The sequence below is a fragment of the Ciconia boyciana genome, chromosome 8 (genome assembly GCF_034638445.1).
Source record: "Ciconia boyciana chromosome 8, ASM3463844v1, whole genome shotgun sequence".
Lineage (NCBI taxonomy): Eukaryota > Metazoa > Chordata > Aves > Ciconiiformes > Ciconiidae > Ciconia > Ciconia boyciana.
The window spans coordinates 3805772-3818810 of record NC_132941.1 but is presented as its reverse complement, the minus strand read 5'-3'; the positions used below and the strand labels follow the sequence as shown (position 1 = coordinate 3818810).

At 46.9% G+C, this 13039-nt stretch overlaps 1 protein-coding gene across 1 annotated transcript in view; it reads left to right on the top strand.

Moving 5' to 3' along the window:
- PLEKHO2 (pleckstrin homology domain containing O2) overlaps positions 1–10760 on the top strand; it is a 29511-nt gene extending 18751 nt beyond the window's left edge. Inside the window, exons 4-6 of the mRNA XM_072869996.1 lie at positions 814–918; positions 3440–3538; positions 6006–10760. Of these exons, the coding sequence (XP_072726097.1) occupies positions 814–918; positions 3440–3538; positions 6006–7256 (1455 nt within the window). The 3' untranslated portion in view covers positions 7257–10760. The remainder of the gene's footprint in view (positions 1–813; positions 919–3439; positions 3539–6005) is intronic.
- Positions 10761–13039: the final 2279 nt, after the last annotated feature.

The window sequence follows — 13039 nt, the reverse complement described above, 5'->3', positions numbered from 1 at the left end:
GCACAGCCATGGGACTGCCCTGGAGGAAGGGGAGAGCTGGCTGAAGGGAGGACAGGCCATACAATCACCCATCGCTCCCTCCTTATTTGTGTCCCGTGCTTCTTGCCAGTTCCCTCTTTTACGGCCGACTCTTCCCTTCTTCTTAGGACAGCTCTTCAAACCCCAGAAAGTGCGTGTCTGTAGCGCTCACCGCTGTATTTCTTCACTTGCAAACAGAAAAAGATATGGTTAATTTTTTCACTTACATTGCCCTCATGCCTCGTCACGTCCGTGCTCGGCTGAATCGGCGTTAGTGCAGCCAAGGTCAGAGCCCCGCATTCCCGTATCAGTTCTGTTCTGCGGAGCCGCAGTAACAGGGAAGCAGGCAGAGCCCGCTGCACACAGTCTTCCCGTTGCTTGCAGCCTGGGGGGAAGTTGGAGATAAAGTACTTTATTGCATCTGAACCAGCACAAAATGACTTGGACTTTCAGTCTGACTCTCTATACACGGTGTGACCATTTGCTATACGGCTTGTGGCTGCTCTAAGAGCTATTCCGAGCGTTTTGCAGAAGGAAGAAACTCTTACTTTCTTACTACTTTCGTGACTAGTTGCAAAAATAAAACTACAGCAACAAGCTGTTCAGCATAACAAAATCCTGTCCATGGGAGCTATGAAGTGAAGTACTTGCCAAAGCGCAAAGGAATCTGTAATTTAAACACAGGCTGGAACGGGATGTTATACAGAAACTGAAGTGATACACAGAGAGCAGAGAGCTACCTCTCTGTTCCTGGCAAGGAACGCTTAGGCAAAAATTGTCTCTCTGCTCTTGCAGGTTCATGATATCAAATTTCAAGCTCCAACTTTGGAAGAAAAGGAATCGTGGATAAAAGCTCTTAATGAAGGGATCAATAGAGGCAAAAACAAAGTATTTGATGAGGTAAGAGGAACAGTTTTCAAACTCCTGTATTTCTGTGTCAGTTCTCGTCCACTGCTTTTTTAGCTGAAAGCAGAACTTGCCTCAGCCCCCGTGCTCCCTGTCCTTCCTGCATGGCAGCCATGGCAAAGGAAAGAGAAAGATGGTATTCAAGGCAAACCAGGTCACATCCCCGCAGGCTGGGAGCTTTTAGCCACTTCAGTTCCCAGCCCAAGAAGGTAGAACATGTCGAGAGCCATTTGCACCATCCTATCTCTTGCTGCTTTTCCCTTTCTTCTGGCCAGGGTTAGATGCAGGGAGGCAGGGGCAGCTGGTTGAGTAGGCAGCGTGCCGGAGGGACGGTCTGTGCTGCTAAGAGCTAGCGTCTCATCAAGAGGCCCAGGGGACACAAGAGCTCACCAAAGTCAGTGTGAGGTGGTCTGCTCGCTTCAGTGGTTTGGGATCGTCGAATATAGGGGTGTTCCGCTCTCCCAATGGAAGCGGCTGGTGCAGAGAAGCAGCTGCAGCGCTGAGTTGTGTCGAGCTGGGGCTGCAGCCTGGAGAGACCTGTCTTCCCCACGCTGCCATGATCCTCAGCACCAAGCAACCTGGAAATGGAGGTATTTGGTTAGGACATAGCCCAGTCTTCAAGACTGGAAAAATCTGAAATGACTCAGTCCACCAGCTATTCCGCCTGCAGTCTGGAGAGAAGTCGGGTGGAAAGTTACTCCATGGCCCTGGCCAAACCTGCCTGCCTCTCAGCTGGCCCCAGCACTCCTGCACTCCCAAATTCTCCAAGGATGAAAATTGCACATCCTAGAGCCTGGCTAACCTTGCCCTGCTCCCTGTTAGCTTCTAAATCAGCCCTGAACTAAACCAAAGGAGAGGTATCCATTCTGCAGTTGTTTCAGTAACTGAAAGGAAGTCCACAAAACCACCATCACGGGAATGACTCAAGAAGAAATGGGCAGGGTAACGAGGGGACGAAGCAATCAGCAAGATCTGTTTAGCAAAGGAAACCGAAGCAATGAGTAAAAGTTTTGAGCAAAGGGCTAAGCGCTGCAGATACGGTGCTAGAGATGCGAACTCTGAGAGCTTGGGCTTTTGCTTTTATTCAGCAGCAGGCAAAAGCAGGAGGAGAGGCTAGAACATGCTCCTTTTTTGTCAAGGAAAATGGCAGTCAGTGTCAGGTTTTTGCTGGTAGTGGGGTGTAGCTGTTCCTCGGGCTTTTGGACCAAGTGGGAAGCAGCACATGGAATTAAAGGGGCCGGCTGGGACCGGCAGCAGCCTGGGAAGATAAAACCCAGCAGCAGAGAGCTTAGCAGCCAGGTCTGCTCTCGTGTTTCAGCGGGTGGGAGATGCGAAGTCCTGTAATGCAATGCTGCCCAGCCCTTGCTGGAGCCACCCCACGCTGGCTTGGAGCTGCCTCCGGTGGGCACTGAACTCTGCAGACCCCTGTGGCAGGACAGCAAGGTGGGATCGCAGGTCACCTCCCTGCCCCGTGGCCTGGGGTTATCCTCCTTACGAGGACCTGGGTTCTCAGAGGGAGCCAGCCTCTAATTCTCATTCATTCCAGTGAGGATCAGACCTCAGATTTAAAGTGTTTCTGCACAGGCCAGGCACAAGCTAACAGGTCAAGTCCTCAGCTGGCTTGGATTAGCTGTTCTCCGCTGAAAGAGCTGTAAAACCACTCTGCCATATCAGCCAGGGATTGGGACCCATTTTTCCCTTTAAATCTCTATTTCACCCAGCTTTCCTATTGTACAAACCTGTGGCCAGCAAACCAAGGACACGCTGACGTTTCACCATCCCCGGTCACTGGTGGAGCAGATTCCAGCCCTCAGCCATCGCAGCGAGGGTGGGTGGGCGGTCACAGAGCTGGCGCAGAGAAGTACCTGCCAGGGGGCTGGGACCTCCCTCCCCACATGCGGGAGGCAGTGGATTTCTCATCTGATTCCAGGAAATAAATGTGTTAATTCAGCTAGAGTTGCAATTAATCCAGGTCACTGCTCACACCTTCTCTTCAGCATCCTGTGGTCATTAGAGCTGTGGAAGGGAAGGTCTGTAACAAAGCGCTGCTGATACAGTTCACACTCAGGTCACGGTTATTAATGAGCTTTCACCTCTAAGATGGCAACAGCAATTTCGGCGCTGTGCTCTGTCACATGCAGGAGCCGGTCCAAGCCCGGGCTGCAGCGAGGACAACAAAGCTGCCTTGTGTCCTTCCTTCCCTGCCCTTTAGGTAGAGGGGAGGTTAGCCATCGCAAACCTCTGAAGGTTGGATGCTTTGCTTTGGAGTGTCTTTTAGATAAACACGGGTCAGTATAGGACAGATACCTTAAATATCCATCACGTACATGCAGGGCTTTCCATGCAGGCTGTAACTAAGGTCTGAGGCAAAGTCTGTAGTGGTGAAATATTCAAAACCCTCCTGGATCCAAATGCTCCATCTCTTCATGTGTGACAGTGAGAACTTTATAAAAGTATCTTGAGAAATTAATGACCCTCTTCCTTTTTTCTTTCCCTCCTCTTCTCCCTTTTAAAGGTTAAAGTAGATGAGAGCCTTTCTTTGGACCACGTAACTCGGGACAGAGTGAAAATGACCCACGGACGCAGGCCACCCACGAGAAGTCACCTAAAGGAGGTAAGTGGACCCCCCCCGGGGTGAGCCATCTCCCCAGCTGGGATCACCAAGAACTTCCACTTAGGTACAAAACCCCAGGGAAAACCCTGGGTACAGAGAGCCCAGAGAAAGCTGACGAGGGAAACAGCTTCCTCCGGGAAGGACTGCACCAGCACCTCTCTAACGAAGCTCCAGGTTCCCATAGGTCTGTAGTTGCTGCAACACGTTACAATATGTTTAGCTTTTCATAACTCATGAGCTGCTTCACTGTCTGGTGAGAGCCATTATAGTTTCTCTTTAATCAGAAGAGACCGAAGCGCCTATATTTATTTTCTAAGAAGCGATGATTTTGTAGCCACAGTGGTCTAAATGTAGAAGAACTGCATGGTCTGGGGGGAGAAACTGTATTTTTTATTAACCTAACTGGAAAAAGCAGACAAGCTTTCAAGCTTACAAGCCCTTCCTTAGGTCTGAAACAGAATACATTATTCTCCCAGGCAGTTTTATGGACTAGCCTGTATACTCTTAACTGATTTTCTGGATCTGTCACTTAAAAAAAAAAAAAAAAAAAAAGAAAGAAAGAAAAACCACCACAAAATAAAGCTGCCATTCATTTCTATGGGAGAGGTTCTTACTAATGTTTGATTCCTGTGATTTATGAAAAAGACATATTGATATTTTAGCAGAGCATTAATCTCAACCAAGGAAGGTTTTTAAATCAAACCTTCTTTCTTCAAACTTCCAAGACTCTGACATATGTCTCTGCACAGCACTCGGATGACCCTCGTGCAGAAAATGAGATGCCCTGAGACTTTTTACTTTGCATAGAAATGGAGGAAGAGTGTCTCTTCTAGAGAAATGCATGGGAATGAATCATAGATTCCCATCCACTCCTCCAGAAAACCGCAGAAGAAAACATGACAAAAGTCACAGCAGCAATGAAGTGTGGATTCTCTGTTGCCTAATATGGGTTCAGGAAGGTAGGAAGCCCTTCCCTAGGCACTAAAAAGATCTCTCTCCCCTACTCAGCTCACTAAATTCACAAGATACCTCTGAGGTTAATACCTGTAAGACCTCTCACCTTCAGCCAAATTCAGGGGAAACTGGCTTACAAATTCAGAAGCAGGAATGAGGGGAAAGGGAGGGGATAGAGCCTGCAGAAAGATGTGTATCACAGCTGCTGGCTGCAGTATCGTGAAGGAAATGGGATGCACAATGATTTTTAGTGTCAAAGCAGGCCAGGTGAGGACAGGTCAGGGCCAAGCTGCCAGGATGCAGCTTGCCTCCATCTCTCTGATGGGCTGGAAAGGCAAAGAGAGACTTTAACTAAACTCCCTGCACTGCAGGAGTCTGGCCCTGGCTGCAGCTACACCCTCGTGTGGTTTTGGGTTCCCTCACACAGGAACTGTCACCGCATTTCTCCCTCCAGGGGACTGAGCTTACATGCTGCAATGTCTTTACTAAGTCCATCCTTTTTAGGCAAATCCTTCTACTAGAGCGATTTGCACACAGCCTGTGGTTTGAAGGAGGTTTAACCAGCTGAGGCTTGGCCCCAGTAAGACAGGGATGACATCAGGTTGGAGGAAGCAAGCAGAAGGCAACGGTATTACAATAGTATCCCTAGCCAAGCAATCTAAAGATCAAATTGTTTTATATGTTCAAGTAAAAATATGACAGTCCTGAAAGCAGGTGTGCTTTGGGTAGGCACGTTGTAAATGAGGGGAGTAGAGGGATCCACCTACCACAGCATAAAGAATTAAAATATGGCAGAGCTGACAGCTTGCACCGACAGGAAAACCAAGAAATAAGGTTATCGTGGAACAGGCTTTGAGACGTTCTTCTCAAAGGAAGTAGTAAAGTAAGTTCTGTGCTTACGTCCTAACTCTTGACTGCTTATGGTTATTGGCTTTGATATTCTCGTGCAAGTTGCTGCACCATCAGGCTGAAAATAACTCGGCAGCAAAATGCTCGTGATGTTCACAGAACGTGTTGGTCTGGGGAAAAAGCGGGGCTATGCAGGGGGGTGGAAGTGCTTGACTCGATGCATTCAAGTTTTGCTGCAATGTACGTGACTTGACCCAACTTTCTTCTTTGTTGGACAAAATGTTTGGGACTCGTGATTATCACAGCTCATTAAATTTTAGCATAGCAGATCACATTGGGTTTCACTTGTCAGATTAACGCTGGTAGAGCTGGCTACTGCTGTTAGAGGGTAGCACAGGGTGATGCTGCATGGAAGAAGTGCAAGCTCCATAGATTGCTCTTGAGCTATAGGAAAAGCTGCTCTTAAGAGCACCGGTTTTGTTATCAGTCAGATTCTTCTTGCAGTTTCAACAGACGTAAGGATAAATGGAGTGGATGTGTGAAGCAGCAACCCCTTGCTTGCCATTCTGGTTGTGAGGGCCTTGCACTTTAACTTGAAGTTAAAAGATGGAGCACAGGATCGATGATGGGATAGATATTGAAAAAGTTCTCTCTTGTATTTCAGGCTGCCAAGTCTACATCAGATGGTATCCTGCGACTAGATCTGGATATAGTAGACAACGGACCGCCAAACTTTGATTCCACTATCAGCGAAAGTGACAATGTGCCACCTCAGAAAGAAACTCCAAAGCCACCTATGCCACCTACAAAACCCACTGGCACAAAAGAAAACCAAGACGCGGAGAAAAATGTTCCTGACCAGGAACATAAAAAACCTCTGTCTCCTCCGTTGCCTCCAGATAAGAAGCTTAAGGAAGGCATAGCATCAAAGGACAATGTAAATGCCAAGGAAGAGGACTCTGTAAGCCCAGAGGAGAATATGGAAGGATCCCAAGCACCAAGTGAGGAGAACAAAGAGAACCTCATTGAGGTCAGCAACAGGGGCATAGCAAAAGCTCCAATTCCTCTTCCTAAGAGCGTGCCAGACAAACTAAAAGTAGCTTGGGACCAACCAGTCCTTGAGCCTAAAACCACAGAAGACTTGAAATCATCAGGAGATAGTAGCAAAGACAACCTTGCTGAGATTGCCACTGCAGATGTTACAAATCCTCCTGTTCCTCCTAAGATTCTGTCAGAAAAAATGCTAGCCGCAATGAACTCCAGCCATGATGACCTGGAAGTTGGGGTTTGGGAAGACCTGGAGTCTGGCAGCTCCAAGCCCCCGGTGAATGGGATCTCAGCCAGCGAGGTGGCAGAGTCCACATCCCCAGCAGTTGAAACTGAAGAAGGAAATGGGAGAACCCCTGCTGAGAAGGAACAGCAAACTTCAGCAGAAGAGGCAGAGACTTCCTTATCTACAGAAACAGGCCATGAGAGTGTAAAAGCAGAAAGAGCTTTCTCTATTGAGAAAAAAGCCTCTGTAGAAAGCACTTCAGGTGTCAAACTTCGCAGTTCTTCTCTGGGAGACTTGCTGTCTGATTCCAAAAATACACAAAGAGCACTTCCAGGCCAAGGTTTCCCCAAGGATTCCCATCACTGCTTAGCTAAAATGGAGGAGAAAGTTGCTAATGAAAGGGAAAAGGCAGAAAAACTTCTGCAGAAGGTTTTACGTGAAGGGTTGGAACAGGCCCAGGAGGGGAATGGGTCCCCAGTGATGGCAGAGACATTACTCAATGAGGCAGTGGAACAACTTCGGCAAGCTACACAAGTTTTGCAAGAAATTAAAGGTCTTGGAGAACTGAAAAAAGAAGCAACACAGAAACAGAAAGAAAAGCAAAAGGATCTAGTGACTCTTTACAGGAGAAGTGCTCCCTGACATACTCTTCAAAGAGACTTCTTTCTCAAAATCAAAGCTAAACATTTGCCATTTATGATTTGTACCATTGCTAGGCCAGTGTTTAAAAGGTGGTGTTTTGCTGTGCATGCACCATGTTTAGGGGACAGAATTGAGCTTTCAGTTATAGCATCTTTTTATCTTTCTTCATGCTGTACATACCAGTCCAGTTCTAATCCTCTTAGCACAGCAGAAGGTTACAGGACATTGAACGGTTTCGAAAATGTGAATGCTCTTTAAGGACTCTGTCCAAAGTCCTTTCAATGGATCAGGCCTTAAAAATTACCAGTAATCAAACCAAACCAGATTTTTGAAAGGAGTAGAATGGCTACTCTAGCAAAAGCCCCTGTCTATCTGTATTTACAGACAAGCAGATACCACATTACACTGGCACCTATCTGTTTTTCCCAGTTAAATCATTTAAGGATAAATGTAGCCAGTGTTTGTTCACTTGCTGGCAAGGTTTCCCAGACCACCTGGCCCAGTGACATCTAGAAATGTAAAAATAAATGGTTTAATCTTCTCCAAAGATACTCATAAAACCACATCCACAGGTAAAAAGTGACCTCACACAGAGGCAAACGAAACTGGCCGACTCCTGACTCCAAGTAGTGTCCTCAGGTCTGGAGCAGCTGTACGAAGGCACTCTTCTGAGCCTGGCTGTGCAGAGCTTTAGGTGTGCTAAGCACTGCGTAAGTGAATGCAAGCCTCAATGCATCATTGCCAGGCAAGTATTAATTGTTCCTGTTTCATTAATAGGGAAATTGAGGCGAAGAGCAGGTTACACTTGGCCTTTGAAGGAGCGTCTTCTAGCAGCGCAACACGTTGATTACTGAGGACCATACCTATGTGGTAACCCCTCATCATCGTTGGGAACAGTTAGCCAGGCATTTGGAGAACTTGTGTCCAGGAGGTCCCCAGGAGCTTCCTAGGAGAGCTGTCATTAAGAAAGTTCAGGGATGTGTGTTCCCTTAGCTGTAGGCTCGCTCTCTGTGTTGTCTTGGGATGTTAACTGACAGGAGCATGCACATCAGGCAGCAGGTCTGGATGAGATCCCTCTTTCTATTTAACACGTCTCTACCTGCTGTGTTCTGGCTAGCCTGAGAGCCATGGTTTGGCACAGATGTCTGTAATTGGAGTACATGGAGGGAAAGGCATTTTGCACGCACAACTTCGGGGCTGGTCCCAGCGGCTTTAGTACATTAAAATAAAAATGCATCGCTACAGAAGGGTCCGAGGAAGCCATTGGAGAAGGCTCTGGCACAATTCCCACAGCTTCCCTGCCCACCTGCTGAAAGCAACCACAGTTCCCGTGGTCTTCAGTGATTACAGCCGTGATAAAATCATGTCTTTGCACCACTGCTGTATAGCCCCGTACCCGAGCAGGCTCCCCTCCCCTATTCTCTATAGTTGCTCTGAGGAGAATCATATGACAGCCCAAAGGGCTTCTCCTTTGCTTAAGCCAGACTCTGGAAGCACGGAAAAGGACAATCTTCCCAGTCTGGTTTTAAGGAGTGACACGCTACCTAAGCTCTTTTCTCTCGTTTGCCAGCACTGCCCTCCTAGCTCACCCATTTCTTCTTCTTCTGTTCTTTCTTTCGTAATTTCCCAGGTTCCACAAGGCTGCAATGGGCTGCAAACAGCCCCCATAGCAGCAGCCCAGTAAAACTTCATCTGAGCTGCTTCTTAGGCTAGGCAGTGGGCACTTCAGGTCTGAGCACAGAAGTGTTGGCTTTGGGCTTCCAAATTTCCTGTTTTTCACCACCCGGAGCCACCAAGACAGGTAGTGACTAGAACTGATGCTTCTGCCTCTTTTGATTAAAGCAGTCTTGGTTTCAGTGGTCTGTCCCCCTCTCAAGACAGCCATAGACATGGCATGGGAATTCACTCGTTATTCTCTCACGTGGAAAGTTCTACACAGTCAAACACTCAGGGCTCAGGTGCCAAAAAGCTTTGCTTTGAGACAAAAAGATTCCTACGTCCTAAGCCCACTCCCAGGCACACAGCCTGGAGCAAAGTCTGGATCTGTGTCATTTGCTGCTGTAGATTCAATGTGAACCATGGGTCTTATTTGCCTTTCCAGACATACTTAGGCCAAGGGCTAATAACACAGACAATATTCAGTGCCTATCTGCTATCTAAATGTATTTTTCTGCATGTGCACTTTTGTTTACCGAACACTGTGTGGTATGAATGTGAGCTGTCAGAACCTGGTGTGCACTGGAAGTTGAGGGACATCAGCTTCAGAGAGCAGGCAGGCTTTTGCAAGATGCAGTTCTATAACGAGATAAATTAGATGGGGAAAAAGCAGTTCACGCTAACAGGAAGACACACAAACCAGGGCAAACTCTGGGTACAGGTTCATATCCCAGAGCAGAAGCCAGTCCTAAACTCCAGGATGGGCAAATCAAAGCCTGGAACTGAAAACCCAGGAGAATGAAAACAGCTTATGGGATAGCTCAGTCCCCTAACTTATATACAAATGCTTTTGCTCTTGCAGGTGTTTTCTTGTGGTGGTGTGTTCTGTAGATACCTGTCTGGCAAAGCGCTGATGAAAATACCCAGACATCCCTATCTGTTACAGCCAAGCCTACAGGATGTGCTTATATTTACTGTATATTTTTATATTATACTAAATTCTAATGAATAAATGTCTGACATTTTACTGAATACCCATCAGGAGGAATCTTAACAGATAAAAACCCCTGTATCTGTTAGGAAATGGGCAAGTTAAATAATTTTACAAGCTACAGCTAATTACTGTATTTGCTGTACTAACAGAACTTTACTAGATTTGTATTATGTCTTGTAAATAGATATAACTTAAGTGGAATCTCCCTAGCACCCAGTAACTCTACTGCTGAAAACGCTATGTTAGAGACTCTTTGGTTTTAACTGTTTTTTCTAATAGGGTTAGCAGTTCATCCTAAACTGTCTAGCCCGGCCATAAGCCTGATTCACCTGGACTTTGCAGGAAAAAATGCATCATGGTCCTTCTGCAGTTTTCCCACTTGTTCTTCTCATTCTGGTCATGAGCCAGGCCCTTCCTAGGGCTGGAAACTGCCTTCTGGGTGTTTTTACATGCTCCTCTGAAAATGGTAGTGCTGGTCAGAGTCAGAGACAGGATCCTGGTCTGCTCTGACCTCATACAGCAACTCCCATCTTCATTGTACATCCTGCCACCATGCACTTTTTCTTTAAATCTTCCTTTAAACTTACATTTAAACTTACATCTAATTTCTGGCTCCACTAAGGCTGGTTTTTTTGTGCCTGAAAACCCTCTGGGCATGGAGCGGTGGGGTGTAAGTCTGTGTTTTGGGCTGTGCCACCAGGTTACATGTCTGTGACAGGAAGGAAGTGAGTTTGCAAGCAAGCAAATGTGGATGTCTATCTGAAAAGCAGCTGCTGCAGCCCGTGGAAAGACAGCACTTTGTCTCCTGCTTGTAAAGAGCTTTGAGATTTGGCAATAAAATCCCCTTTTAAATATCAGCTGTTTAAGAGCCATTTGTCCTAAACAGGAGCAAAGAAGAGCCACCAGGAGCGGCACATTGAGGCTTTGCTCTGGAGGAGGGCACGTTGCACAGGCTGTAGTCAGGCTGGGGTGAGCTAGATGCTGTGCTAACCACAAGCCCGGAGGAAGGAGAAGCACTGGGGGCTGCGGCTGGCACAGAGCTGGAGCTGCTGCTGCACACAGCGCAGTTCCTGAGTCATCCCTGCCTGCCAGCTTGGCTGCCCTGGCCAGAAAGCACGGCCGAGGCCAGGATCTGCTCCTGCTCCTTCTGGAAAGCAGTGGGAAGCATCCTCATTGCTGGAGACCTCACCAAGTGCAGTCTCCAGCGGTGCTGTCTGGGCTGCCCTTAACAACTTCATGTGGACTCTCTGGTGTCTACAAAATGTTGAGCTTGCTCAGCAGTCGTCCCCTTGGTGGTGAGCAACTCCAGAGCCTTGTTCCTCTGCCCAGATGCCAGTAAGCTACAGGAAGACAAGAAGCTGGTATCATAGTGACTGCTTCCCTTCTGCGAAAACTGGGTAGAAACTAGTCAGTAGGTTCAAAAGTTAGGAGGAAGCAGGGAAAAGACTGCAAGTATATGCGCCATCCTAAGGCACAAGCTTGGCTTCATTTGGGTTTAAAAAATGTGCTTAGCAAACCTTCTAACACCTTGCTGGGAAGGGGGCTGTTCCTCAAAGCAACCTCCGAGACACAGGGTTGATTTCTACAGATATATTGTAGAGAAAGGCACTCTTCCTCTCGCACTAAGAAAACAGACAACACATCACATTTTGGCCTTAAATTGATGTTGGTAAGGAAGGGAAGTGTCTAGCACGATGTGAAACATGATTTAAAAAAACACAAATGAAAACATACATAGTATTGGCATATGAAACATTTGCCTGACTACTTTTAATTCAATGGATAGTCATGGGTTACCGGTTTGAAGAGACTGTGTTATGGTGTAATCTGAAATAGAAAATGCAGGTCCTAGGTTCCATCCAGTGATCCCACAGAACTCAATAATTTGCAACTGAAAAAGAGCAGAAAGAGCTCTTTCAGCCCCAGGGTGCCAAAAGATTTACTACAGCATTGGCTAGTCTACTCTGATGACTAATTATTCTTGCTATTAAAAAATGTGCGTTTTATCTCAAATATGAGTCATCAGCAGTGAAGCTCTCCAAGATTTCCCCTTTCCAGCTTAAGAGAAAATTTGCAGGCACAGAAGATACACACTGTGTTTAGAGAATGGAGATCCCCGTTTTGTTATGCTATGCAAGTTCACATACTTCAGAAAGCCAGTGCTTAATTTATTCCAGGAAATTTAGTCACTGTGTTCTTCTAGCGCCTTACCTCACGGCTAAGCAACCCACCATATTCCTGTGGCAATCGCCGGCGTGACGTTACAAAGCATTAACGATTTCATTCTCAGCTGAAATCCTGCTCTTTGAGGTCAACGCGAGGGACTTTAAGCCATGTATTTTCCATCCTCTCCTGGGTATCAGAGACCCAGTCCCACCAGCTTCACTTCAGAGAGGCTTAGCCCTCGCATCTCCTGCTGTGCAGTGTTAGTCCCCTCTGCCTGAGCTAGCTCGGCTTGGCAGTTCAGGGGTTGTAAAACACGACATATGAGGAAACGGTGAAGGAATCCTACCTTAGTGCGTCTTTACTAAAGGTGATACGAAACGCACATGTATTCACACCTATAGAAAAAAAAAAGCAAGCTGTGAAATATTGCAAAATGCCATTTGTAAGAAGTTATTACAGGAGGGATGGCTGTCAACAGCTTATCGCATCGACTGGGTAAAGGGAAAAAACCAAAGTTGGCTTAATTTGCAGCAAAAATGATCGAAGACTTCTATTTAGAAAAGTCTTCCAGGCCCAGAGTGGATGTATTCTAGGATGGGATCCACAGGGGGACCTCCATCACTGGGATTTCTTAAGAGCAGATATGCAGGGAAGGTGGGTATATCTCACCCTCTTCCACATGGAAAGGCGGATGAAACTGTTGCCTGAGGTCCTTCCCAGCCATATGGTTTCCACCGGACACTGGCAGAAGCCTCAGCAACCAGACTCAGGGGCTAATAAACCCCACAGGCTATTCAGGTCTTTAACCCTATTTTCCCTCTCACTGGGGAGCTGTGGGATGATAAACGTGGTGCCCTAGAAATCCCCCGCAGACCCTGCTCACACCTCCTCAGCCTGGCCTGCTCTTCTCTTCTCTTCTCTTCTCTTCTCTTCTCTTCTCTTCTCTTCTCTTCTCTTCTCTTCTCTT